The following is a 25,622-nucleotide window of genomic DNA, read 5'->3' on the forward strand; positions in this document are numbered from 1 at the left end:
AATCATGTGGGAGCTTTAAAAATCTTGATGTCTGGGTTCCACTCTAAGAGATTCTGGAAGGACTGTCCTGAGCATCAGTATTTTTCAGTGATTCTAGTGTACAGCTTGGCTCTAGTGTAGAGCCAGGGTTGAATGCACAGTTAGAAGAGCTCGGAAACTGTAGGCAGGACACACATTCAGTTACCAGAAAGCAAGCCATCCACTGCCATTTCCATTCCTCCGTCCCTGATGCCAACCTAAAATATTATAGACCATCCCCCAAACCCCAGGGACATTTGTCAGGCTGCCTGTGCTTTCCTCAAACTCTAAAAGAGGCTACATGGCTTAAGGGCAAGAAGAGTCATGGTCTCAATCATGGGACATCTTCCAGAAAAAAATCCTGCTTGGTAGCCTCCCCATCTTGACTGCCCCCCACCATTTCCCTCCTTTACTAGAGAACCCTTCTGCCCTCTTCCCCACCCCTATCCCCTATAAAAATGAATTTTTACCTCGTGGTACAAACCCTCGGAGCGAGCCTTGTCAATTTTTTCCAGTGTATCCTTGGAGAATTGTATCATCTCCTTCACCACCTCCTGAGAGGGCTGGGAAAGGAAAGGACACTGAGTTGGAGGCCCCTTCATGAGACAACCCACCGCATCTCTGAACAGCCAACATTTTTTTAAATCGGAGTATAATTGCTTTGCAATGTTGTGTTAGTTTCTGCTGTTCAACGAAGTGAATCAGCCATAACTGTACACATATCCCCCTTCCTCTGGGACCTCCCTCGCACCCACCCCCCCATCCCAGAGAACCGAAGTGAACTCCCTGTGCTCTAGAGGAGGCTTCCACTGGTTCTTTTTTTACGCATGGCAGAGTATGTATGTCAATCTCCCAATTTGTCCCACCCTCCCATTCCCCCCACCATGTCTACATTTTAGTTCTCTATGTCAGTGTCTCATTCCTGCCCTGCAAATAGGTTCAGTTGCTCTTGTTGACATTTACTGTAGCACGAGATTAATGCCTTCCTCCTTGTGAAAGCTTCGTTTCTGTAAATGCTGCTCAGGATCCCTATAGTTTTTCCAACTCCCTCATTATGCTTCTGATGCACATTGCATTTTCCATTGACCAAGTCCCAGAGCCTTGCTGCTGGGTCACATTCCCCAGCCCAGCTCGTGCCTGGGTTTATAGACCCCAATGAAGAATCTAACATTAATCCCTGTTGTGTTTTCCTTGGCATTTTAGATTCTTATTGTATTCTATCACTCAAAATGTTTGCCATTCTTCCTCTTGACTTCAAATCAACCACATATTCTATAGGTATGACCTTGAATTTTTGTTTTCACCCAAATACTGGCCAGCACAGGTCTGAGGACAGAGGCTGAGGGTTTGACAAAAAAAAAAAAAATCATACTCCAGTTTGCCACTGAAACTCATTAAACAGGGCCCTGTGGCTATGGGCTGTCAACCCTTTCATGTGTCTCTGCATCCAGCTCATAGTTCCTAGGATGACCAAAATGATATCATGGAACGTCCTTGGTGATCTGGTGGTTAAGAATCCACCTTACAAAGCAGGGACACAGGTTCGATCCCTGGTCAGGGAAATAAGATCCCACATGCCCAGGAGCAACCAAATCTGCATGACGCAACTAGTGAGACACGAGTGCCACTGCTACAGTCAGTGCACTGCAACAAAAGGCCCAGGGTGCCTCAGTGAAGACCTGACACCACAAAGTAAATGAATGCATGATTTTAAAAAAACGGCTATCATGAAGAACTTGCTAGCTGTGAAATCTAGACCAATTAGGCTTCCTGTGTTTGCCTAAGCAGTCTAGCAATCTTGAAAAACAAAAATGAGGTTTTGATATTAGAGGTTTTAATATTCGAATATATTCGATGCAATTAAGAAGCTGGTTCCCATGAAAGCATAATTTTGAAGAAAAAGTGCCGGATTTCCCAAAGACCAAAGAAAGAGTTTGCCTGCAATGCTTACCAATATCAGAAGCTCTTTTCTGGGGGAAAAAAAAAAATAGTTTTTTGCTTAGGCAAATCTGATATAATTTTTTGCAAAATAAAAATATCTTTATTATTTATTCTGAGTGCAAAATTAATATATGCAAACTGTAAAAAAATAAATAAAACATATGAAAAAATATGGAGAAAAAAAGCAGAAATCTCCAAACTCACCCAAAGATGGACACAGTATGTTGAGGAGTATTTTCTAATACATATACACAGGAATAATATTTTAAATATTTAACAACTAGTATAGGGAAAGCACTGACAGATCAAAGGCACAGACACATCAATAGTATGTGTATGCGACCATATCAGCTTACACTGGCTGAACTTCGGTCCTGCATGTTCACAAGTGCATGAGTGTGTCTACGTTAATAGCATCATATTCTTCTAACTGGTATAGTAACATATTTCTCTCTATTGCCTGTTTTTTTTTTCACTCATTATGGTCAAAGCTATGGTTTTTCCAGTAGACATGTATGGATATTAGAGTTGGACCATAAAGAAGGCTGAATGCCGAAGAATTGATGCTTTTGAACTATGGTGCTGAAGCAGACTCTTGAGAGTCCCTTGGAATGCAAGGAGATCAAACCAGTCAATCCTAAAGGAAATCAGTCCTGAATATTCATTGGTAGGACTGATGCTGAAACTGAAGCTCCAGTACTTTGGCCATCTGATGCAGAGAGCCGACTCATTGGAAAAGACCCTGGTGCTGGGAAATATCGAAGCAAAAGGAGAAGCGGGTGGCAGAGGATGAGATGGTTAGATAGCATTATTGACTCCATGGGCAGGAATCTGAGCAAACTCAGGGAGACAGTGAAGGACAGGGGGTCCTGGAAAGCTGCAGTCCATGGGTTCGCACAGAGTTGGACACGACTTAGTGACTGAACAGTAGATATTTCCCCATATAAATATGAAAGCAAAGCTACCAAGCATTTTAAAGAACGTTGCAGATATTATCCTGCTGCCCACATGAAGAGCTCATTCATTCTGTGTTCTAAGCATAAGAGTCTGGAGGGAAAGGAGCATGAGACCAATTTTCTAAAGAAAATGGTGTATCCCAGGCAAAAAAAAAGCCCGTAACTGCTTTCTAAAATAAAACCAAAAACTGATACTGCCTTTTTAATAACTAGAATTTTCTACTGTATGAAGCTAGACTAATTTATTTAATCAGATCTCCAAGTATCCAATATTTTTTTTTACCATAAGGAATTGGGGTCAACAACTCTGTTTAGATTTTCTGCTTAAATTGTTTTGTGGAGTCACCTTCCCTAAACTATCAAAAACTAAGAGAATGGGCATCTGTTCCCTTAAAAGCAACCCTCCTCCATAAATGGAGATCAGGGTCTTCTCTCAGGCGCCCAGCTGCCTTGAGCCAGCTCTGCTGTGTTCACCTTGCAGTAGGAGAGCTGCCAACCAAGAAAAGCTTGCTTCAACATCAGGATCCTTAAAGAAGTGGGAATATGTTTCTTTTTCTCCCCTCCCCTCCACTTACTTTGACTCCTGCAGAATTCTTCATTATCCCTACAATTCTAACTTACCTTCATTTCCATATCCTTCTGTACCTGAAAAGTGAAAATGTCAGTCACTTAGTCATGACTGACTCTTTGTGACTCCATAGACTGTAGTAGTTTTCCAGGCTCCTCTGTCCATGGAATTCTCCAGGCAAGAATATTGGAGTGGGTTGCCATTCCTTTCTCCAAGGGATCTTCCCAACCCAGGGATAGAACTCAGGCCTGCTGCATTGCAGGAAGATTTTTTATTGTCTGAGTTACCAGGAAAGCCTGAGCTTCCCCACAATTCTGTGTTTATTTCTGTACTTGCCTCACAGTGCCTTCCACTGGGTCTCACTCCTGGGTTAACCTTCAGCTTGACCTTTGATTTGGCAGAGATTTCTGGCTGCCTTCCTGCTTGACGACCCAAATGTTCACTTCCCACCTGAGTGCTACTCGGCCCCATTAGTTAACTGGTCATGTCTTGGTCCCAGACCACATCATTTCAGTGTGTGTCTGCTTCCTTACAGAGAAGGCAATGGCACCCCACTCCAGTGCTCTTGCCTGGAAAATCCCATGGACGGAGGAGCCTGGTAGGCTGCAGTCCATGGGGTCGCTAAGAGTCGGACACGACTGAGCGACTTCACTTTCACTTTTCACTTTCCTGCATTGGAGAAGAAAATGGCAACCCACTCCAATGTTCTTGCTTGGAGAATCCCAGGGACGGGGGAGCCTGGTGGGCTGCCATCTATGGGGTTGCACAAAGAAGCAACTTAGCAGCAGCAGCTGCTTCCCTAAGCCCATTTGAATAGTGAGAGGAGTCCAGGTCTTGCCTAGTGTGCAGAGTCCTGTAAGTAGGATCCAGAGGTGTATCGTATCATCCATCCATCAAATCTACATCTTCAGTTTCACCTATCATTTGTTGCCCAAGTGTTGGCTCATAAAATCCCATCTAGTTGATGACTACTAGTCTCCAAGTTACTGTAAGTTCCATCATCTTCAAAATTCTTAGTGAATCTTCTCAAGTAATCAATAACTTGCAGGATAGGCTCAGAGAATACCAAGCTGTTAGATGTTAAGAAAAATGGTACTGATGAACCTATCTGCAGGGCGGGAATAGAGACGCAGACATAGAGAACAGACCTTGGACACAGAGGGGGCAAGACAGGGTGGCACAAATGGAGAGAGTAGCAATGAAATATATATATTACCATATGGAAAATAGATAGCTAATGGGAAGTTGCTGTATAGTACAGGGAGGTCAACACGGTGCTTTGTGACAGCCTAGAGGGGTGGGATGGGGAGACGGGGGGAGATTCAAGAGGGAGGGATATCTGCATACTTATGGCTGATTCACATTGTTGTATGGCAGAAGCCATCATAAATGTCGTAAAGCAATTATCCTCCAATTAAAAACAAATTAAAAAAATAAAGTACATCTCATAGAAAGCATTTTTTTTAAAAATCTTCTTCAATTTGATGCTGTAAGAAAAAGTGCTATTTTAAGCTCTTGAAGGGAGTTAAATTTTTTCAAGGAGGCAACTGCCAAGGTTCCCAAAACAACCTGGCTGAAAGGTTGTTAACTGACCCATGCAACATGTGATAAAGCTATTCTGAGAAGGGAAATGGGCTGTTCCACTTGGCTCTCTTTTCAGAGTAAAGGCAGGAAAACTTGATCTGCAGATAGGATTTAAGGAACCCCACAGAGAGAGGTTCCACGCTCCTGGAGCACCAAGATTAATAGAAAATAGGGAGGAAGAGAAAGGAGTCAGAGAAGAAGAGGGAGGAGCTAGTGGTGAAGGGGGTCGGGGGGTTGGGCACCAGAGCAGGAACCAAAAGAAGACGAGGGGAGGGAAAGAGGGTCGCTAGGAGTTGGACACAACTGAGCAACTTCATTTCACTTTTCGCTTTCATGCATTGGAGAAGGAAATGGCAACCCACTTCAGTGTTCTTGCCTGGAGAATCCCAGGGACGGGGGAGCCTGGTGGGCTGCGATCTATAGGGTTGCACAGAGTCGGACACGACTGAGGTGACTTAGCAGCAGCAGCAGCCATTCCCTTCTCCAGTCTGCTATATTATAATAGCCTTTTATTATGTCTTCAAATGCACTTGCTTTTAAAAAATTATACTCAAAAATTTTTTTCTGCTCACTTGTTTTGGTTGAGTCATTGTTATTCCTTTATTTTAATAGAGAAACCAAATTCATGTCTGACTCTTTGCAACCCCATGGACTGTAGCCCACCAGGCTCCTCTGTCCATGGAATTCACCAGGCAAGAATACTGGAGTGGGTAGCCATTCCCTTCTCCAGGGATCTTTCCAACCCAGGGATCGAACCAAAGTCTCCTGCATTACAGGTGGATTCTTTACTGTCTGAGCCACCATGAAAACCCAAGTTATTTCTTTATTTTTGATATAAAAATAATAAAAAGCTTTTGCCTTGAATCCAGGTCGGTTCAAGCAGAAATCATTGATGTTTTGTATCAAGAGAGATGTCAGCTCTTCAATTCAGATTGGAAGATGTGGGCATATGGTCACCATCTGGTAGCAGCTTATCTAAAGTGAAGGGGCAGGAACTAACAGCCACACATCACCTACTTAACTATTGGTATTGCTAGGTAAATATCAAAAAATGCGAAAGCCTGTATGGGAGGGGAGTTTGGAGGAGAACGGATACATACATGTATACCTATAGCTGGGTTGCTCTGCTGTGCACCTGAAACTAACACAACATTGCTAATTGGTTATACTCCCATAAAAAATAGAAAGATTAAATGGAAAAAAGAAAAAACAACGTATCTGATTTCAGAATCTTAAAATGTAACTATAGATTTTTGGGTGTGTATAAGGATATTCTCCTAAAAATGTATAAAATATACAAAAATATTAAAATCTACATGTACAGTGTATTATATGAGCATGCTGCTGCTGCTAAGTCGCTTCAGTCGTGTCCGACTCTGTGCGACCCCAAAGACAGCAGCCCACTAGGCTCCCCCGTCAAGAACACTGGAGTGGGTTGCCATTTCCTTCTCCAGTGCATGAAAGTGAAAGTGAAGTCGCTCAGTCGTGTCCGACCCTCAGTGACCCCATGGACTGCAGCCTTCCAGGCTCCTCTGTCCATGGGATTTTCCAGGCAAGAGTACTGGAGTGGGGTGCCATTGCCTTCTCCGTTATATGAGCATAGATGTGTCCTTTCAGGATAAGTAAATGGGAAGTAAATTAATTAGTACTAATGAACTCAAAGAGGCTTCCCAGGTGACACTAGTGGTAAAGAGTCAGCCTGCCAATACAGAAGACATAAAGAGACACAGGTTTGATCCTTGGGTCGTGGAGACTCCCTAAAGGAGGACACGGCAACCTACTCCAGTATTCTTGCCTGGGAAATCCCATGGACAGTGGAGCCTGGCAGGCTACAGTTCACAGGGTCACAAAGAGTCAGACACAACTGAAGCAACTTAGCACGCATGCAAGAACGCAAAATAAATTAGATAAGAAACAGATATTCCATGACATAATAAGTAATTTAGTTTCTTATCTAATTTATTTTGAGTTCATTTGTACTAATTAATTTATAATTAAACTAATACCTTAACTTGGTTTCTATAAAAAGAAACTTCAAAAGATTCAAAGAAATAACTACAGTTATTTCATTTAATTTCAGAAGGGAGAAAAGAAGATCTTGCGTCTTAAAAATTAGGTAGTGGTTAGAAGTAAGTTGTAAAAAAATTACTCAGGTCCAGGCAGCAGGTGGGAAGGCTGGCTGGCTTGCAGATAAGATACACATTAACCTGCAGGTTCTAGAAGGTCAGGGTAAGGGTGGACACAGTAGCTTATTCCTTTCTGTACCTCCTGTGGTACTGAGCTCAGTGCCCCATACATACAAGCCAAAACATATTACCTGGAATATAGAACCTTTGATTCTATGAAAATGGGGTTGTTCCTATAAAGAACACATTCCTGGGATTTCCCTGGTGGTGCAGTGGATAAGAGTTTGCCTGCCAATGTAGGGGACATGGGTTCCATCCCTGGTCTTGGAAGATTCCACATGCCACTGAGCAACTAAGCCTGTGTGCCACAACTACTGAGTCTGCATGCTGCAACTACTGACACCCGAGTGCCCTAGAGCCAGTGCACCGCAACGAAGAATAGCCCCCACTCACCGCAACTCAACGAGAGAAAGCCCACATGCAGCAATGAAGACCCAGCATAATCAAAAATAAAATAATAAGTAAACAATTTTGTAAAAAGAACACATTCCTGAGTGTTTTGTATCCTGCCCTGTGTCGGGACTGACTTCTGCTTGCACACTCATGTGGGTACGTGTGTCTGTGTGAGTGCATGCGTCACCTCTAATTTTAAGAATTAAATAAATTTAATTTTAATTTGCATTCAGTGTTACATTCCCCTCCCAAATTCAATCCATATGTTTCAGTTCTAACCCCTAGTACCTCAAAACGTGACCTTTTTTAGAAATAGGGTCAGTGCAGGTGTAATTAACTAAGATGGGGTCATACTTAATTAAGGGTGGCCCCTTCATCCAATGGTACTGGTGTTCTCATAAACAGAATGCCAGGTAAAGAGAAAGATACATACATGAGGGGAAGACCATGCAAAGAGGCCCAGGGCCATCTACTATCTAAGGAAAGAGGCCTAGAGCAGATACTCCTTTCATAGCCCTCAATAGGAACCAGTCCAGCCAAGACCTCAATTTCACATTTTAGTCTCCAGAACTGGGAAACAATACATTTCTATTGTAAGTCACCCTGTATGGGGTCCTGGGTGTTATGGCAGCCCTAGGAAACAAACTCATATGTCAATGTTTGGCCCCTTAACTCTTTTCCCTTAAGAAAGAGAGCTCAGACTTCCCTGGTGGCACAGTGGATAAGAATCCACCTGCCAATGCAGGGGACACGGGTTTGATCCCTGGTCCGAGAAGGTTCCACATGCCACACAGCAGCTAAAGCCCATGTGCCACAACTACTAAGCCTGCACTCTAGAGTGCACAAGCCACAACTACCGAGCCTGTGTGCCACAACTACAGAAGCATCTAGCGCATGTGCTCTGAAACGAGAGAAGCCACCACGACGAGAAGCCTAAGCACTGCAACGAAGGGTTGCCCTGCTTACCACAGCTAGAGAATGCCTGTGCGCTGCAGGGAAGACCCAGCCCAACCAAATATAAATACACAAATGCTTCTAAAAAAAGAGATGGAGCTCAGCTAATCACAACAGCTAAGATGCAGAAACAACCTAAATGTCCTTCAACAGACGAATGAATAAAGACGATGTGGTGCCTATATACAATGAAATATTACTCAGAGATTTTAAAAGCCATGTGCAGCTCCATGGATGGACCTAGAGATTATCATACTAAAGTGAAGTAGGCCAGAAAGAGAAAGACAAACACTATATGGTACCTCTTACATGTGGAATCTAAAATATGAGATGAATGAACTTGTCTACAAAATAGAAACAGACTCACAGACACAGAGAAGAGAGTTATGGTTGCCAAGGGGGCGGGGAGGGAAGGATTGGGAGTTTGAGGCTGGCAGATGCAAACTATTGTTTATAGAATGAATAAACAACAAAGTCCTCCTACATAGCACAGGAAACTATATTCAGTATCCCATGATAAACCATAATGGGAAAAAACATGAAAAAGAATTATGTGTGTGTGTGTATAGGCTTCCCAGGTGGCACTAGCGGTAAAGAACCTGCCTGCCAGTCCAGGAGACATAAGAGACACAGGGTCTATCCCTGGATCGGGAAGATCCCCTAGAGGAGGGCATGGCAACCCACTCCAGTACTATTGCCTGGAAAGTGCTATGGACAGAGAAGTTTGGCAGGCAGCAGTCCAGAGGGTCATACAGAGTTGGACACGACTGAAGCGACTTAGCATGCACACACACATGTATAACTGAATCATTTTGCTGTATACCAGAGACTAACACAACACTGTAAATCAATTATACTTCAATTAAAAATAATAAAAAAAAGAAATAGAGCTCCTTTCATATTTGTACATTAAGATATACCTCATCAGTTTTAGTGACTTTGAGGTATTGCCTTAACTTAAATATTTCCCTATTGGTGGTTATTTAGATATTATTCAATATTTTGTTGTTCCCAACAATGCCACAGTGTCCTATCTCTTTACACATATACCCATGCATGTATGCAAGTATATCTGCAGGGTAATTCTTAGAACAGCTTGGTCAAAGGGTAAAAAATATTACCTATTAAAAATGAAAATAAGTTAGTGGCAAAAAAAAAATTGTCTAGAATAGCCTGGGGATGAGAGAAATGAGTGGGGGAGAGTAGCACTGATGCCATAAGTAATTGAGTGGGTCCCACCCTCTGAACCTAGAAGTCAGTTTTGTTTGTAGCCTTTGCTCTAACCAGAGACAAGTGTCTGCCAACACACAGGGTGCAGTGTATGTGTGCGTGCAGTCACTTCAGTCTTGTCCGGCTCTTTGCGACCCTATGGACTATGGTCCCCCAGGCTCCTCTGCCCAGGGGGTCCTCCAGGCAAGAATACTGGAGTGGGCTGGCATGCTCTCCTCCAACCCAGGGATCAAACCCGAGTCCCTTATGTCTCCTGCTTTGGCAGGTGCATTCGTTACACTAGTGCAACCTGGGAAGCCCAATAGGATACAGAAGTTAAGTTAATTCACAAGTATACTTGTGTCTTCAAATGCACTGATGGATTGCGCATTATACAGAAATACTGAGTTAGTTTCTCCAAGGAGTCTGGCACCCAGTTAAAAACCTATATGTGCTTTTTCAAATCTGACTATAAGCTGTACCTGGCAGGCCACACAGGTAGGAGGGAAAGCTGCCCTCCCCACGAAAGACTTGGTGCAAGGCCAGTGCACCGCAGTCTCTGAAGGGAGGTGCAGCCAAGGGCTCAGGCCCATCCTGGCAGGTCACACTCTTCACATAGGGGCATTCCTGACCCAGGTGCCTTCATTCTTAAGTCTCTCTCTCTCTCTTTTTAATTGAAGTACAGTTGATTAACTGAGGTCTTGAGGTCTTCTTCAGGAGCCTCTACTGAGGCCTGCTTATTGTAAAAGTGGAGTTGGGGGAGATTTTCTTTTCCTTTTTAGTATTTTCTTGGCTGCACAACATAGCATGTAGGATCTTAGCTCCCAGACTGAGGATGGAACCCATACCCCATGCATTGGAAGCATGGAGTCTTAACCACAGGACCACCAGGGAAGTCTTTGGGGGATTTTAAGACATGCTTCCTCATTCTGACTCCGTATCCAGGACTTTTCCACTCCTAACTCTTCCCCCACCTCCCACCCCCTCACTCACATGCCTCAGGGTCCATAAAACTGTGGAGCCTTCAGCTCTGGGTCCCTCAGCAGTGAGCCAACCCTCACATCTGTGCTGATCTACCTGACCCTCCACCTGCATGCCTTCCCATGGTGGGGGAATGGACTGGGGGAATCGGCGCCCACTCTAGTCTCAGCCTCATGCTTTACCATTATAGGAAGCTATTAAAGGCTTCCTGCTTTAATTGGCTCTTCTGACACCTAGCAGCCTAGCTCTTCCAATTCAGCAAGCCCCTGACCTCCTCATTGATAAGACTTTCCATGCTCAGTGGTCTCACCATTGATGAGGAAAGAGCTACTCAGGAGGTAAACGTTTTAGCCAATCTCAATATCACCTAGTCTGCACATTGCCCATTTCCATAAGACTAGGAACATATTTGTGATAATCTGACAACAAATCTCTTTGCCCATCTGGTCTCTCTATGAGAAACTCTCTGCATCACTTAATGTGCAAGGGGCCAAGAAGAACTTAAATTTACTAAGTTTCTACTCTCTATGCCATTTCCTTTACATAGATCATCCTGTTTAATCCTCATAACAGCCCCTCACAATGGATGTCATATTCCTATTTTACAACTGAGAAAACAGAGTTACTTCCCCAGACTCAAAAACTTGGCAAGCAGTAGCACCAAGACACCAGCTAGGACCCATCTGTGATGCTCTGTCCACCAATCAGCAAGGCAAGGGCACCTTAGTTAGCTGGGGAATCCACCCTTGTCCGGCTCTTGAGGAAGATGCTCAAAAGCACCCCAGTAGTGGGGCTGCATGTACCTTCGGGTCGTCTTTCACCCCCAGGAAGAGGTCGTCCTTCAGCCCCTTCTGGCAATGCTCACATGTGCAGTCAAAGTAGTACTGTCTCTTCAGCTGCCTCTTGCGTTCTCCACTGATGTTTAGGAAGTCGATGTAGGACACCGTCAGCTCCTCTCCTTCTGAGATTTTGCCCAGGGCTCGGAGCTCAATTCTGGACCAAGGTAAAGGAGGAGAGTCAATCAAATCCAGGGTGGGATATATGCTCTTCAAGGTTTCAAGGAGTTGAACCTCAAAGACAACTCCCACTAACAGTCTGAGAAAACATTCCTCCAAAAGGGGGAATTGTGACATAAAGGACAGTTTTCTGAATAGGTCTGCTCTGCTTGTCATAACAAACAAATCTGCTCTATTCAGTCTGTTGCTCTGAAATCAGCTCAAATAGACTCCCAGTAGAGAGCTGGGCTTGGTCATAAAAGCATATGAAGCTGCCATGTCTGCAATTATCCCTGTACATTTAGCCACTGATTGTAACAAAGGAAGGGAGAAATAATAAGGTACAAACTTCAAACAAGAGAAGACTTAATAGTCATGTCTGGTTAGCCAGGAATTGCTTCTCTCAGAAACACACATATTCAGTTACCCACAATCTTTGCCCATTTTGTGTCTAATTATAAGCCCTGGCCTATATAAACTTTTGGTCCAATGGTTCAGGCAAACATTAAATGGGGAGAGTTATGCTTGGAGATCTCTGAAGGCAACTAAAGGCTGGCTCTTTAGTAGCCCACTGCGTTTTTCACTTTTTTGTTTACTTGGGGACATGGATTTGGGATTGAAGGTGGATTAGAGAAAGCAGATGACATTTCAATCACCTTCCAGCCTAGACCTGAGCCTCCAGTTACCTACAACACTACACACCTCACCAGGTAATAGAGACAGAATGTGCTGAAGACAAAAGGCCGCTGCACAACTGACACCCAGCTAAGCCAAACCAGCAGAGACTAGCCCGTGGGCCTCTCAGCCATGCATCTTCTACCCACAAGGCCAGAAGCTATAGAAAGAGTAGTAAGCCCAGCAAACTGTGCCTCTGTATCTAAGCTGTGCTCCTGTAGCTCCCCAAGATCCTGGCACCTTCCTTCCCAGAGAGAACCCATCACCTAGACAGCAAGTGGCAGAATGTGGAGGGCTAGGAAAGCATCTGCAGAGAGGCCCATGGTCACTCCCTTCACCTCCCAAAGAGGCTGAGTCAGATGCCATGTGAAAGGCAGGAGGTGGTCTCAGTCAGAGGCAACCCCTTTCACATGTTCTGAGGTGACAGCCCAGCAAGGAACAGCTGAATCACAGTGATGCGTGTGTCCAGGTATCTGAGGTGACCACTTCTCTCACGGTGGGGTACACTGCCATGCCCAATAAATGTGACCATACACACACACACACACACATACAAACACACACACACGCAACGTATATGGAGACCGGCAAAACTGTCATCTTTAGTCCCTTGTTCCCTTTCATCTCCACCCTAATTTTTTACTGTCACTGAAGGAGCGAAAAGCAAAAGGAGAGAAGGGCAAGATGACCTACTCACACAGCTCTGCTCAGAATCCTAATATATCCCAGCTACAGAGTATTGACCTTCTCATTTCACAGATGAGGATGCTGATACCCAGAGAGGTGAAGTAACTTCCCTGAAGGTCCCACAGCACTTTGGCAATGGGGCCAAGATTTTGAACTCAAGAGCTTTATTATATCATACTGGCCATTAATTCATAGTTGGCCCAGAAGCCATAAAGAGAAGACATGAATAAATACTTACCAAAAACATCACAATTACAGATACCAGTTTTAGAACTAGTCTGAGTGAGAAATTGGAGGTCATGAACAAACACACAGTCCTTTAGTAGGTCAGTAATATCAACAGTCCTCATTTCATGGTAAACAGGGTTTAGAGGAATCATGTGTATTTTTCTAGGACGTGGACCAGAAGGGACTGGCATACTTTGGAGTTGGAGGAGAGAAAGAAATGAGGAGTAAAAGAGAAGGAAGGAAGGGAGCAAAAGCAAGCACAGCACAGAAGGTAGTGGTGGGTGAGGAACAAGATGATTAACACAGATGCATTAAACATGCAGCATTCAGCAATGATGAGATTTGGGGGAGCAGGCAGGCATTACAGATAGCAACCAAGGGGTCTCAGGAAGGGGCAGTCCCAGCAAATCAGGCAAGTGAGGGAGATGGGTCAGAGGAACAGGGGGGTTTTCAAAGACTGACCCACCTCATCTGGGTATGAAACATGGATTTCACTGCCTCATGACTGAAAAACAAAACAGACACCCAGGTGGAAATCATTACCATCGGCTCGTCCCGTACAGCTAGCAACAGTGCACAGCATTCCAGGTTATGCCGTCAAAGCTTTGGCCAGCACAACCACCTCTCGCCCAACCCCTTCCAGCTGAGCTCCCTTGCCAAGATGTAGCCTGGTATAATGGAAAGTACACTTGATATGGAATGAGAGGTTCTGGGTTCAAAAGGACTCAGCCTTGGACAAGTTACTTCCCTTCCCTGGGCCTTGGTATTTTCATCTGTAAGCTGGCAACGAGACTGTCATAAGACAATAAATTCAAAAGTAGAAGGCTACCATATTTTTCCACAGCAGGGCAAAAAAAAAAAAAAGCATATGAACCATTCATGAAAGATGCTCCTGGTTGCCCAGTCAAGTTTGAATGCCAAATCATGGGCAAATTGGGCTTGGAGTAGCCCTTCAGAGACTTAGGGTCTTCTGAGTGGTTCACCAATAGGGCTTCAACTTCAAGTCACCAGCTGCATTGCCACCAAGAAGCAGAATCAAACAATCCTTGGATGGTTTACTATGGCTAATTTCTCTTTAAATTGAAAATTGAGGGCAAGAGGAGAAGGGGGCAACAGAGAATGAGATGGTTGGATGGCATCATTGACTCAATGGACATGAGTTTCAGCAAACTCCAGGAGATAGCAAAGGACAGGGAAACCTAGCGTGCTGCAGTCCATGGTGTCACAAAGCATTGGACACGACTAAGCGACTGAACAACATCAATTTCTCTTTAATGAAATAAATACTCCTACAGGCATTCTTCCATAAATAAGTAAGGTAGAGTGCTAAAAAGCCATATGGGGAGCTACATATTATTGTCTCTCTAAACAAGCATCTTGGGCATACGGGTGGCCTCTTTTGATGTCTGTCTTGGGAAGAGTTTGAATGTGTCTGGAGACCAGTCACACAGGTAGTATGCAAAAATTGCTGGGATTAGAATTGGACTCTTAACACCACAACCAGTATTCTTTCCACTATGGCAGGCACCTAGACTGTTACTGCAAAGTCACCTTCTCTCATACAACAGCCAAGAAGCTCGGGTACCACGTGCCTGCTCAAAATTAGTGGATGCTTCGAAGCCAGAGCGGACACCGGTGATGATCTGAAGAAAGGGCCCCCCAGGTTTCTGTGGTTGTGACAAGAAGGGCATTGGGTCACCACCACTTATGGGAGGGGTACCCAGAAAGACCAGTCCCACTTGTGAATTTGATCCTCTCTACCTACCAGGGTAACTCCAGACACCAGTCCTTCTGGGGAGGATTCCATGAAGTCCAGGCCAGGGACCCCAAGAGGTTTAGGAAGGGAAACACAAATATACTGGGAAAAGCTTGTCATCTAGGTCCAAATAAACTTTCCTGTCTTGAGTGACTTTCTCAAGTGCTCAAAAGCCTAGTGTCATGCATGCCCTTGCTTTCAGAATTAGGAAGGAAAAGGAAATCAGAGTCCAGGCTCCACTGGAGCATAAGCTTATTTCTTGGCTGAGAACCAGAAACCATTATCTTTGGGGGGAAACCTGCTCATTGTTGATAGCTTATAGTCAACTTGCATCATCATAAGAGCTCATCTCTAACAGTAAAAGAAACATTTCTTAGGCCTTATATCCCCGGTAGCTCAGACAGCAAAGGATCTGCCTACAATGCAGGAGACCCGGGTTCCATCCCTGGGTCAGGAAGATCCCCTGGAGAAAAGAATGGCTACCCACTTCAATATTCTTGCCTGGAGAATCTCATGGATAGAGAAGCCTGGTGAGCTACAGCCCATGAGGTCACAGAGAGTCAGACACCAACTGAGTGACTAACACTTTTCTTCACAACCCCAAAGCTCCCCCAGTCTGAACCATGCACAACCTGGGTTCATCATGTTTTCTGACTCTTCTTCATTTGCACCCCACCCCAAGTTCTATTCTCTGCCTTTCAGTCCCCTGATCTGTGCCTTCCAGGGGGCGAGGCTGACCTCTGAAGTTTTCATTACCAGATTCTTTGGTCGTCTGGCTTCTGGTTTAGCCAATGGAAGGAGATCAGAAGGTGGGAGGAGAGAGAAATTGGGGTATTTAGTCTCTTGGCTCCCTCTCTGCCTGACTGCGGTTCCAGCTGTGGCTGGTTTCTCTACAGGCACAGCTGAGCTGTTGGGCTGGGGGACAAAGAGCCCCCTCCCATGGCTACAGCTCTCATCAGCCACAGGAACAGCACTTCCTCCATCACCCCTCTACCTCTAGAGGAGGTCATGATTTCATGTTGCTGCCCAGACCCTGGACACCTCACCATTCTCATGTCAGTTTCTTCAGCTTTACCCACACTTCTATCAATTGCCGTTTTATTAAATTCTCTTAGGGTAACCCTTGAGTGTGCCTTCTGATTTCTGCTGGTAACTTGACTAACACATGCTCCTGACAGGTGCCTTCTCAGCCAATGATGCTTTGCAATGACCCCTACATAGAAAATCTCAGGCATCAAGTTTGAAATTACACAGTAGTTAGAGGTTTATTTAACATATCTCAGCAACCTCAAGAAACATACAGAGACTCAGAGATCACTTTGTTACCTTCCTCATTACATTTGTCTTCTCTACACTTCTTCTGGAATAAAATTTCAATTTTCTATCCAGATGAAATCCATGCTAGTTCAGGTCCAACAGTTTACTTTTGGTTTAAGTCAAATGTAGAGATGATACCCTACTGTCTCCCCATCCCCAGCACACCAACCCAAGTTAAAGACATACTCACTTGCCATTGTTAAATATGACAGTGCAGTTGGGCCAACAGTCATGGTTCACCAGGGCCAGGTTGGGGAAGACGCCCACGCCCACAGCCTGCAGGCCTCGCTGGTCACTGAGTGTGAAACCATTGCAATTAATCTGCCCAGAAGAAAAGATGAGAGTCAGCTAACAGACCAGACTTGGTGCAGAACACTAACCAGCTGTTGAAAGTTTTTTAAAAATAGAAAACCTGGTCTCATTCTGGAAATGCTTAGAGAGTTTGGAAACAAAACAGTTAGTCTCCTGATCTCTATGTGATTCCAAATGACCCTCAAGATTAGTACCATGTGAGAGTCTCAATTTACACCATTACCTTGAAAGTCTGGGGTAGCTGTATTCTTAAAAAGTCCAAGACGGGAATTCTCCTGTGGCCCAGTGATTAAGACTCATTGCTTTCACTGCCATGGGCAGGGGTTCAGTCCCTGGTTAGGGATATAGGATCTCACAAGCTACACAGCAGTACCAGAAAAAGCCCCGAACTTCCTCTTATGTTGCAGAGATTGTGTACAATAATAAAATAATATCTGGGACACTGGGATGGTTAATTTTATGTCAGTTTGGCTGGGCTGTGGTGGCCAAATATTTGGTTAAACATGATTCCATATGTTTCTAAAAGGTGTTCTTTGGATGAGGTGAACATTTAAATTGGGAGGCTTAGAATAAAGGTGGTTAGCCTGCACAATGGAGGTGGGCCTCATATAATCAGTCGAATACCTTCATAGAGCCAGACTGATTCCCCAAGGAAGAAGGAATTCTTTCAGCAGACTGCCTTTGTACTTGAAACACAATTCTCCTTTTTGGGTTTTCAGCCTGCTGGCCTAACCAGCAGCCCCTACAATCACAAGAGGCAATTCATTAAATCTCTTTCTCACTAGCTCTCTCTCTTTCTATACACACACACCCTTGTGGTTCTGTTTCTCTGGAAAACTCTATTACAGAAGCTCTGGCACATGGGGAGGACTCAGAGGTGCTGAGCACGATCATACTATTTTATTACAAGAATTCCCTCCTCAGCCCACTCACCAGCAGCCCAGAAGGCACTCAGCCTGCCAGATGGGAGACAAGTTCCCATAGCCCACAGCCTGAGTCTGCTGACCCACTGGGCTCCCATCCCCTCCTCTCTCATGACTTCAGGAGACCTGGATTTGTGGCTCAAGACAGCGCCCTCCAGAAAGCCCCTACTCTCCTCTCCCTGGGTCCCCAAGATCAGCCCATTAGATCTGGAAAAAGGAAGAATCTTATTTCCAAAGTGCCTGGTCAGCAAGAAGAAATAGTGATTGGATCTTCATTTTATTTTCTTTCAAGATGGGGGGTGGTGGTGGTGGACCATGTTTAGTCTTTATTGAATTTATTACAATATTGCTTCTGTTGTTCTGGGTGTTTTGGCCATGAGGCATGTGGGGGTCTTAGCTCCCTGACCATGGATGGAACCCATGCCCCCTGCATTGAAAGACAAAGTCTCAAGCACTGGACCACCAGGGAAGTCTCCCTGGGTCTTCATTTTCAATGTGGAGTAGAGAAAGTATAGGAAATGCAGATGAACAAGAGAGTAAATCACCATCCAAACATGCGATGGGAGATAAAGAGTAGTTTTCAGGTGGGATGTTGATTTCAGACCCCACAGGAATGACCTGATAGTAAAGCAAGACCAGAAAGAGAACTGAGTGAGAGCTCCTCATCTAAGGCCTCCTTCACCCTCCAGAGCTATTCTTGGCCTCCCCAGTCACACTTTCTCTTCTGATGCAGATCATGTTTAAAGTGTTTATTGAATTTGCTACAACATTGCCTGTTTTGTTTTGGGGTTGTTGTGGGTTTTTTTTGTCACGTGTGATCTTAGCTCCACAACCAGGGATTGAACCTGCATCCCCTACTTCGGAAGGGGAAGTATTGACCACTGGACCACGAGGGAAGTACCTCCCCTTCCTCTCTGACCTGGCAGCGCTGGGGTTGCTGCCCACCTCCACCCCACGCCACCCCCTACGTTGAGCGAACTCTCACGCACCACGCCGAAGATATGGGAGATGTACTGCATGCTGAACTGCTGGCTCTGCGGCGGCCAGTACTGCAGGAACGTGTCCACGTCCAGCCGCAGCTCCTTCTGCTCCTCCTCCCCGAAGTGCTCCACGTGGTTCTGCAGGTCGTCCACGGAGACCAGGCACCCCTCAGTGAGCCCGCTACCTTCTCTCTCCACCCGCCACATGATGCGTGCCGCAAGCCTGTGCAGAAGGGTGGAGTGAGTGAGGCCTTGCTGCGATCATTCTTTCCACAACCACTTGCCAGTGCCTCCTGCTGCCTGGCGCGGTGTCGGGCTCAAGGTAACAGTTCTGAACTAGATGGATGGCATTTCTTGTGTCGTGAAGCGTCTTAGAGTGGTGGTTGGTGGTTTAATCACTAAGTCCTGTCTGACTCTTGCAATTCCATGGACTGTAGCCCGCCAGACTCCTCTGTCCATGGGATTTCCCAGGAAAGAATACTGGAGCGGATTGCCATTTCCTTCTCCAGGGGATCTAACACACCCAGGGATCAAACTCTTGTCTCCTGCATTGCAGGTGGATTCTTTACTGACTGAGCTACTAGGGAAGCCCTCTTAGAGTCGGGGAGACCTAAGTTGAAAAGATAATCTAAACTGGTGCTAAGTGCTGTGCCCAAAATCAAACAGGGTGACCTGAGCGGGAGGGGGAGGGGAAGCCAAGGTGCTCAGCGGAGGCTGGAGGAGGCGCACGGGGCTGCCAGTGGAGTGAACAGGAGCCAACTCTGTGCAGATGGGGAAAGAGCAGCGAATACAATGGCCCTAAAGAGAGGGAGAGAGCTTGGCATGATTAGAAGCAGCAAAGTGGGGACTTCCCTAGTGGTCCAGTGGTTAAGACTCTGAACTTCCACAACAGGGGACATGGGTTTAATCCCTGGTTGCGGAGCTAAGATCCCACATGCTGCAGGGTCCAGTGAAAAGAAACAGGGGGAAAAAGAAACAGCAAGGTGCTGGGGCTAGGGAGCAAGGAGAAGAAAGCGAATAAAGGTGAAGACAGAAGCGGAAGCCATATTGTATGGTCTAGGAAACCATGAGAGGGGTCTGGGGACAGAGTGAGGTCCAGTTACCTGTTGTGGGGCCCTCAATGGGAAACCTTAAAAAGAAGGGCTAGCGTTTTGGTTTAGAGCTAAGATGGTGCCTGGCGGAAGAGAGGAGGGCCTGGCTTAAGTTGTTTGTCAAAATTTTTGATTGGCTCTCTTGATTTCCGTGCACGTGGACAACACATGATCACCATAGACCCCTGTCATGATGTAAGCACGTGGTAATCTGACCTTTAACTTGATTGGTAGAACTATGGAAAGTCCTTCGCAAAACGCCCCTGCTTGCCTATGTAAACCAGGAGCTTACGACAATAGAGCGGAACTGCTTAGACAGAACCCCTGTCGCGTCTGATTGTCTCTCGCTCCCGGAGGGGCTGGGTTGGCGGACAGCAGGCTCACTTTTCCTTGGGACCCCTCAGCTCTGCTGAGGGAAGTTCCACTGCCTCTCTCTTTCTGCGGAGCGCCCCCCGCAACCTGTGTCTCTCCTGACCCTGCAGCTGAGATGAGCACTGGAGAAGTTTGATGACTCCACTTCTTACTGTGTGACTCTGGGCAAGTTGCTTGCCCTCTCTGAACCTCTCCAATGGCGAGTAAAGTGCGGGTAATACACATTCCCTGCCATGCTAACCTCCAGAGTGCTGGTTCTCATACTGCCCTCCCTTTACAGAAGGCAGGAAGAGACCAAAGAAAGGCCCACCACTCCAGATTGGTGGTGGCATTCTGAACCTGCAGGGCCCTCACTTAGAAAGCTTGTCTTGGGTGACCACAGATAAATAGATCTTTCACGATATACATGTATAGCAAATCAACACAATGTACAATACATTTAAAATATCAGTATCTTATGACTTAATCAATTGCACCTCAATAAGAGGGAAATTTATAAATAAATAAAATTTCATGTGAAATTAGAAAAAGAAGGAGTAGGGGAAAAGAAGAAGTAAGATTTCAACAGATGGAACTAGGAAACAGGGGATGGGGAAGCTGACTAAGCAATTTCATTTTGCAGTTTCCCATAAGTTACCCAGATATAATGAGTCCAGTCTGGGCTTTAACTTCACAGTTAAAATGCTCAGTTCAAATGCTCCAGCATCGCCATCCCCATCTCCTCCACTCTCCATTGCCAGCTTCATAAGCACCTACCTGCAATCTAGCATCAGGTCCTACCCTGGCGGAGCCTCCTGCACTTGGTAGCTCTGGAATTAAGGTATTGGTGCAGAGATTTTTGCAAATGCAAATGCCTTTCAGATGTAATGAGTCCAGAGGGCTAGTGTACAGCCATGGGGACGAGTGGAGCTGTGATAATTTGAAAAGTTCTACTTGTTTTTAAAGAGGTTAGTTGTTATTGAGCTCTCATTTTGCCAAATCTTCACGTTTTTTCAAGAGAAGCCAGAAATCTTAATTTTTTTAATGTGAAACTTCCTAATTTTTTGACACAGCAGTCAGTTTTTAATTAATTTTGATTAGAGTGTACTTGACTTACAGCATTGTGTTAGTTTCAGTTGCTAACCATAAGTTTGTTTTCTACATCTGTGACTCAACTTCTATTTGGTAAATATGTTCATTTGGGCCTTTTTTTTTTTTTAGATTCCTCATATAAGCCATATTATATGATAATCAGGTCAATTTTTTAAAATTAAACATTGAAGAGCCACACAGAACAAGTCTGCAGCCAGCTCCACCCAGTGGAAATTCTCTCATAAATGGGCTTCCCAGACCAAGTGGGGCAGGGCTTCCCTGATGGCTCAGATGGTAAAGAATCCACTTGCAATGCGGGAGACCTGGGTTCGATCCCTGGGTTGGGAAGAGCCCCTGGAGCAGGGCATGGCAACCCATGTCAGTATTCTCATCTGGAGAATCCCTGTAGACAGAGAAGCCTGGCAGGATATAGTCCACGGAGTCGCAAAGAGTCGGACACAATTGAGTGACTAAGCACAGCCCAGACCAACGGAGAGCACAGAAGCAGCAATCATAGTCTCTTTGGGGCTTTCCCCTGACTTGCTCTCAGCCCAGCTTGCTTGGACCGAGGCGTGGTGCCCCCGCTGCCACCCCACTCCTCACCTGACATTTGGGAATCCAAAGCCACACTCCAGGGCCCAGCTCTCACCTGATGTTCTCATTGGGCACCTTGCCATATCTCTTGATGGCCGAACATTCGTTCTTGTGGTTCAACCAAGCATCCTTCTGGCAGGTGCGGTCACAGTAGTGGGCAAACTTGCACTGCCCACATCGATGGAGCTTCTCCTGCCTCTTGAAGCAGGTGTGGCACACAACATTCACCAGGCTGAAAATAGAGGGAGAAAACTGTGACCTTGGGGTACCACACCAGCTGTTGGGAGACCGGCATTTGGGTATGGGCTCAGTGGGCTGCCCTTGTCTTTCTCAGCTTCAGAGTCCCACCTTTCAAAATGAGGGGCTTGGGTTTCCAAAGGTCCCTTCCAGCTGTAACCATTCTTTTTTATAATTCTGTTTATTTATTTTTGGCCCTTCTGGGTCTTCACTGCTGCGAGGGCTTTCTCTAGTTGCAGCAAGCAGGGGCTACTCGTTAGTTGCAGCCCCAGGGCTTCTCATTGTGGTGGCTTCTCTTGTTGCAGAGCACAGGCTCTAGGGCTGCAGTAGCTGTGGGACTCAGACTCTAGAGCACAGACCCAGTAGTTGTGGCACATGGGATCTGTTGCTCCACAGCATGAGGGATCTTCCCAGATCAGGGATTGAACCCACGTCTCCTGCATTGGCAGGTGGATTCTTTATCACTGAGCCACCAAGAAAGCCCTGTAACTATTCTTTTGGCAGATATTTTTCAGTGAAACTAATGAAGGGAATGCTGTTGAATTCTGCATATAAACCCTTCAGTTTAATTCAGTAAGTATAGATTTACGACCTGTATGCGTTAGGCCCTGGGACTATCACAAGTTCTGGAGGAACAATTGAACCTGGGGTCACCAGGCAGCCTGAGCAGCACTATAAGAGGAGACACAGGGTGTTCCTGGATCACAACATAGGAGTTCCCCTTTAGGAACCGGGGATGTCTTCTAAGCCAAGGGAGTGGGTGGAAATTCCTCACAGTGCTCTTGCTGAGAGTCACAGGTCATTAGCACCATGGCATGGGAGAGAGCATTCTGTGTCACGTGTCCTTCTCGTTGTTGAAATAGACTGTCCTTTTCTCCAAAGAATAAAAAAGTCATAATTATCTACAGTATAATGGGACATGACCTGTTTTACCCAAAATGACATCTACACATTTATGTCATAGTTCTGTGCGTTTGGCAAGAGTAAGGATGACAGAGTTGCTGATGTCACCAGTGTTATGTGATGTGTTCTCTTGGCTCAGAGAGAAAGTGGAAGTGATAGGTGGCCAACTCCACAAACTGCTGTGAGGTACAATGCCAGTAGTTAATCGTAAAGTGCTCAAGAGTTTGAAAGGTTAGTGCCTACTTACAGGTTAGGTTATTCCCATAGTAATCTCTTCCTCACTCCCTTGTATTCCCTGAAGTCTTCCCAGCGAGAGAGGAAGAGTAGAATTATTTACAATTGCGCAGAATTGCAGCCCATTAATTACTTGAACAAGGAGTAGGCTAGGGACAGAGCCCCAAGATACTACAGTATAGACCTCACCCCATACCGGGTGATGGAGAGACCTTTACAACAATGTATACAATCCTTTATCAGGCCTTGACTCGATTCAGCCACCAGTTCAACAATGTCTTGCCTTCATTTTGTCTCATCAGAGTCTTTACAATCACTTTGTTATAATAAATGTTTAATTACAATTCATAAGAAGAAAACATGATCAATCTGAAATGATCTTTCTCCTAGTGAACTCATGGTGGGTCCCAAATGTTAACCATCAAATCACTGTCTACAGGCTCCCAATCTGTTTTAGATTCCATTCTACAATTTTTAAAGTTTGGGGAAAACAAGCTACAAGGATATACTGTACAACACAGGGAATATAGCCAATATTTTGTCATAGCTATAAATGGAGTATAACCTTTAAAATGTGTGAATCACTACATTGTACATGTGTGACATATAATATCATACATCAACTATACTTTAATTAAATAAATAAAGTTCTAATACCACTTTCTAACTTATTTATTTTAAAGAAGTATAGTTGATTTACAATGTTTCAGGTATACAGTAATGTGATTCAGTTATACATATATATATATCCTTTTTCAGATTCTTTTCCATTATAGGTTATTACAACATATTGAATATAGTTCCCTGTGCTGTATAGTAGGTCCTTGTTGTTTATCTATTTTCTATATAGTAGTGTGTATCTGTTAATCCCACATTCCCAATTTATCCCTCCCCACTTAAAACCACATCTTAGATTCCAGGAGAAAGACTGCTTCTGCCAACCAGCTTAGCTGATGACCTTCACCAAGCCACATTTCTCCTCCTTAGTCTCATTTTTTCAGTCCCCACAAGAGTCCTATTTACACAGTGCTTTGCAATTTTCAGAGATATTTTTAAGCAATTCTCTTTTGTTAAACTGTCACAGCAACCCTTTAGTGTATAGGTCATCACTGTCTTCCCAGGGATATTATTCTCATAGGGGTCCCTGGTGCCTGACACTGTTCCCAGCACAGAAGGCAGAGGAAGCTCCCAAACCTACCTGCTTTGTGTACAGCCCTGAGTGTGCCCTGCCCCAGCCAGTGGGTCCCTGCTCGCTCTTTCCTCTGCAGCCCTGGGTTGTATCATCTGTCAGAGTCAAGAGGGATGGAAAGGCAGCTGCTGCTCAGTTCCTTGTATGGAAATAACTGGTTCCTGGTCAGATAAATGCAAATAGAAGGTGCCTGCAAGGTGAACGAGCCCTCTAAAAACACAGCCAGAGAGGACTGGACCAACTGTTCTGGCTTCCTGGGCTACCTAAAAACTTGTAGCCTGAGAGGAGGTCTCCCCTTAAAAATTGCAGGGGAGAGCATCTGTCTTAAAGAAATCACATCCGGGAGTGGGGTTCAGGATGGGAGGACACATGTATACCTATGGGCAATTCATGTTGATGTATAGCAAAAACCATCACAATATTGTAAAATAATTATCCTCCAATTAAAATAATTAATTTTAAAAAAGAACATCGCATCCCTCAAGTACCTGGAGAACTTTACAGTATTTTAAATTCCTTCTTCCTTCCTTGTTCCTCCCCATCTTTCTTCTTTCACAGTTTTTTATTGGGCATCATTTGCAACAATGTGGATGGACCTGAGGGCATTATGCTTAGTGAAATAAGTCAGAAAGAGAAAGATAAGTAATGTTTGTTATCATGTATATGTGGAATCTAAAAAATAAAATCAACAGATGAGTATAACAAAAACAGAAACAGACTCACAGATGTAGAGAACAAACTAGTGGTTACTAGTCGGGAGAGGAAAGGTGGAAGGGTCGTGATAGGGGTATGGGATTAAGAGAGACACAAACTACTGGGACTTCCCTCGCAGTCACATGATTAAGACTCAGCGCTTCCAATGCTGGGGGATGCAGTTTCAATCCCTGGTTGGGGAACTAAGATCCCACATGCTGTAATGCAGCCAAAAGATAAAAAAATAAATAAAAAATTTAAAAAGAAGGTATAAAAAAAAAAGTTTCATCATAGTTGATAATGATTCCATGATCCTACCACCTCCTTCTGTAAAGACATATTTTTTTAAAAAAGAAATACAAACTACTATGGATAAAATAAATAAGCTGTAAGGAAATAAGCTATAAGGATACAATACAGAGAAATACAGCAAGTGTTCTGTAATAACTTTAGATGGAATATAATCTATAAAAATATTGAATCGGTGTGTCATACACTCGAAACTAATATGATATTGTAAATTAACTATACTTCAATTTTTGAATTTTTTGTTTTCTTTATATTTTTTACTATAT

At 44.6% G+C, this 25,622-nt stretch overlaps 1 protein-coding gene across 2 annotated transcripts in view; it reads right to left on the reverse strand.

Moving 5' to 3' along the window:
- SMYD1 (SET and MYND domain containing 1) overlaps positions 1-25,622 on the reverse strand; it is a 46,751-nt gene that overhangs the window by 10,715 nt on the left and 10,414 nt on the right. Inside the window, exons 2-7 of one of the 2 annotated variants that reach the window (XM_052648484.1) lie at positions 21,847-22,023; positions 18,673-18,886; positions 16,639-16,769; positions 13,842-13,880; positions 11,594-11,783; positions 489-581 (exon numbers count right to left, since the gene is read on the reverse strand). In XM_052648484.1, coding sequence (XP_052504444.1) covers positions 489-581; positions 11,594-11,783; positions 13,842-13,880; positions 16,639-16,769; positions 18,673-18,886; positions 21,847-22,023 — 844 coding nt within the window. The remainder of the gene's footprint in view (positions 1-488; positions 582-11,593; positions 11,784-13,841; positions 13,881-16,638; positions 16,770-18,672; positions 18,887-21,846; positions 22,024-25,622) is intronic. The other variant, XM_052648485.1, reaches the window with a different exon arrangement.

Source organism: Budorcas taxicolor, chromosome 11 (genome assembly GCF_023091745.1).
Source record: "Budorcas taxicolor isolate Tak-1 chromosome 11, Takin1.1, whole genome shotgun sequence".
NCBI lineage: Eukaryota > Metazoa > Chordata > Mammalia > Artiodactyla > Bovidae > Budorcas > Budorcas taxicolor.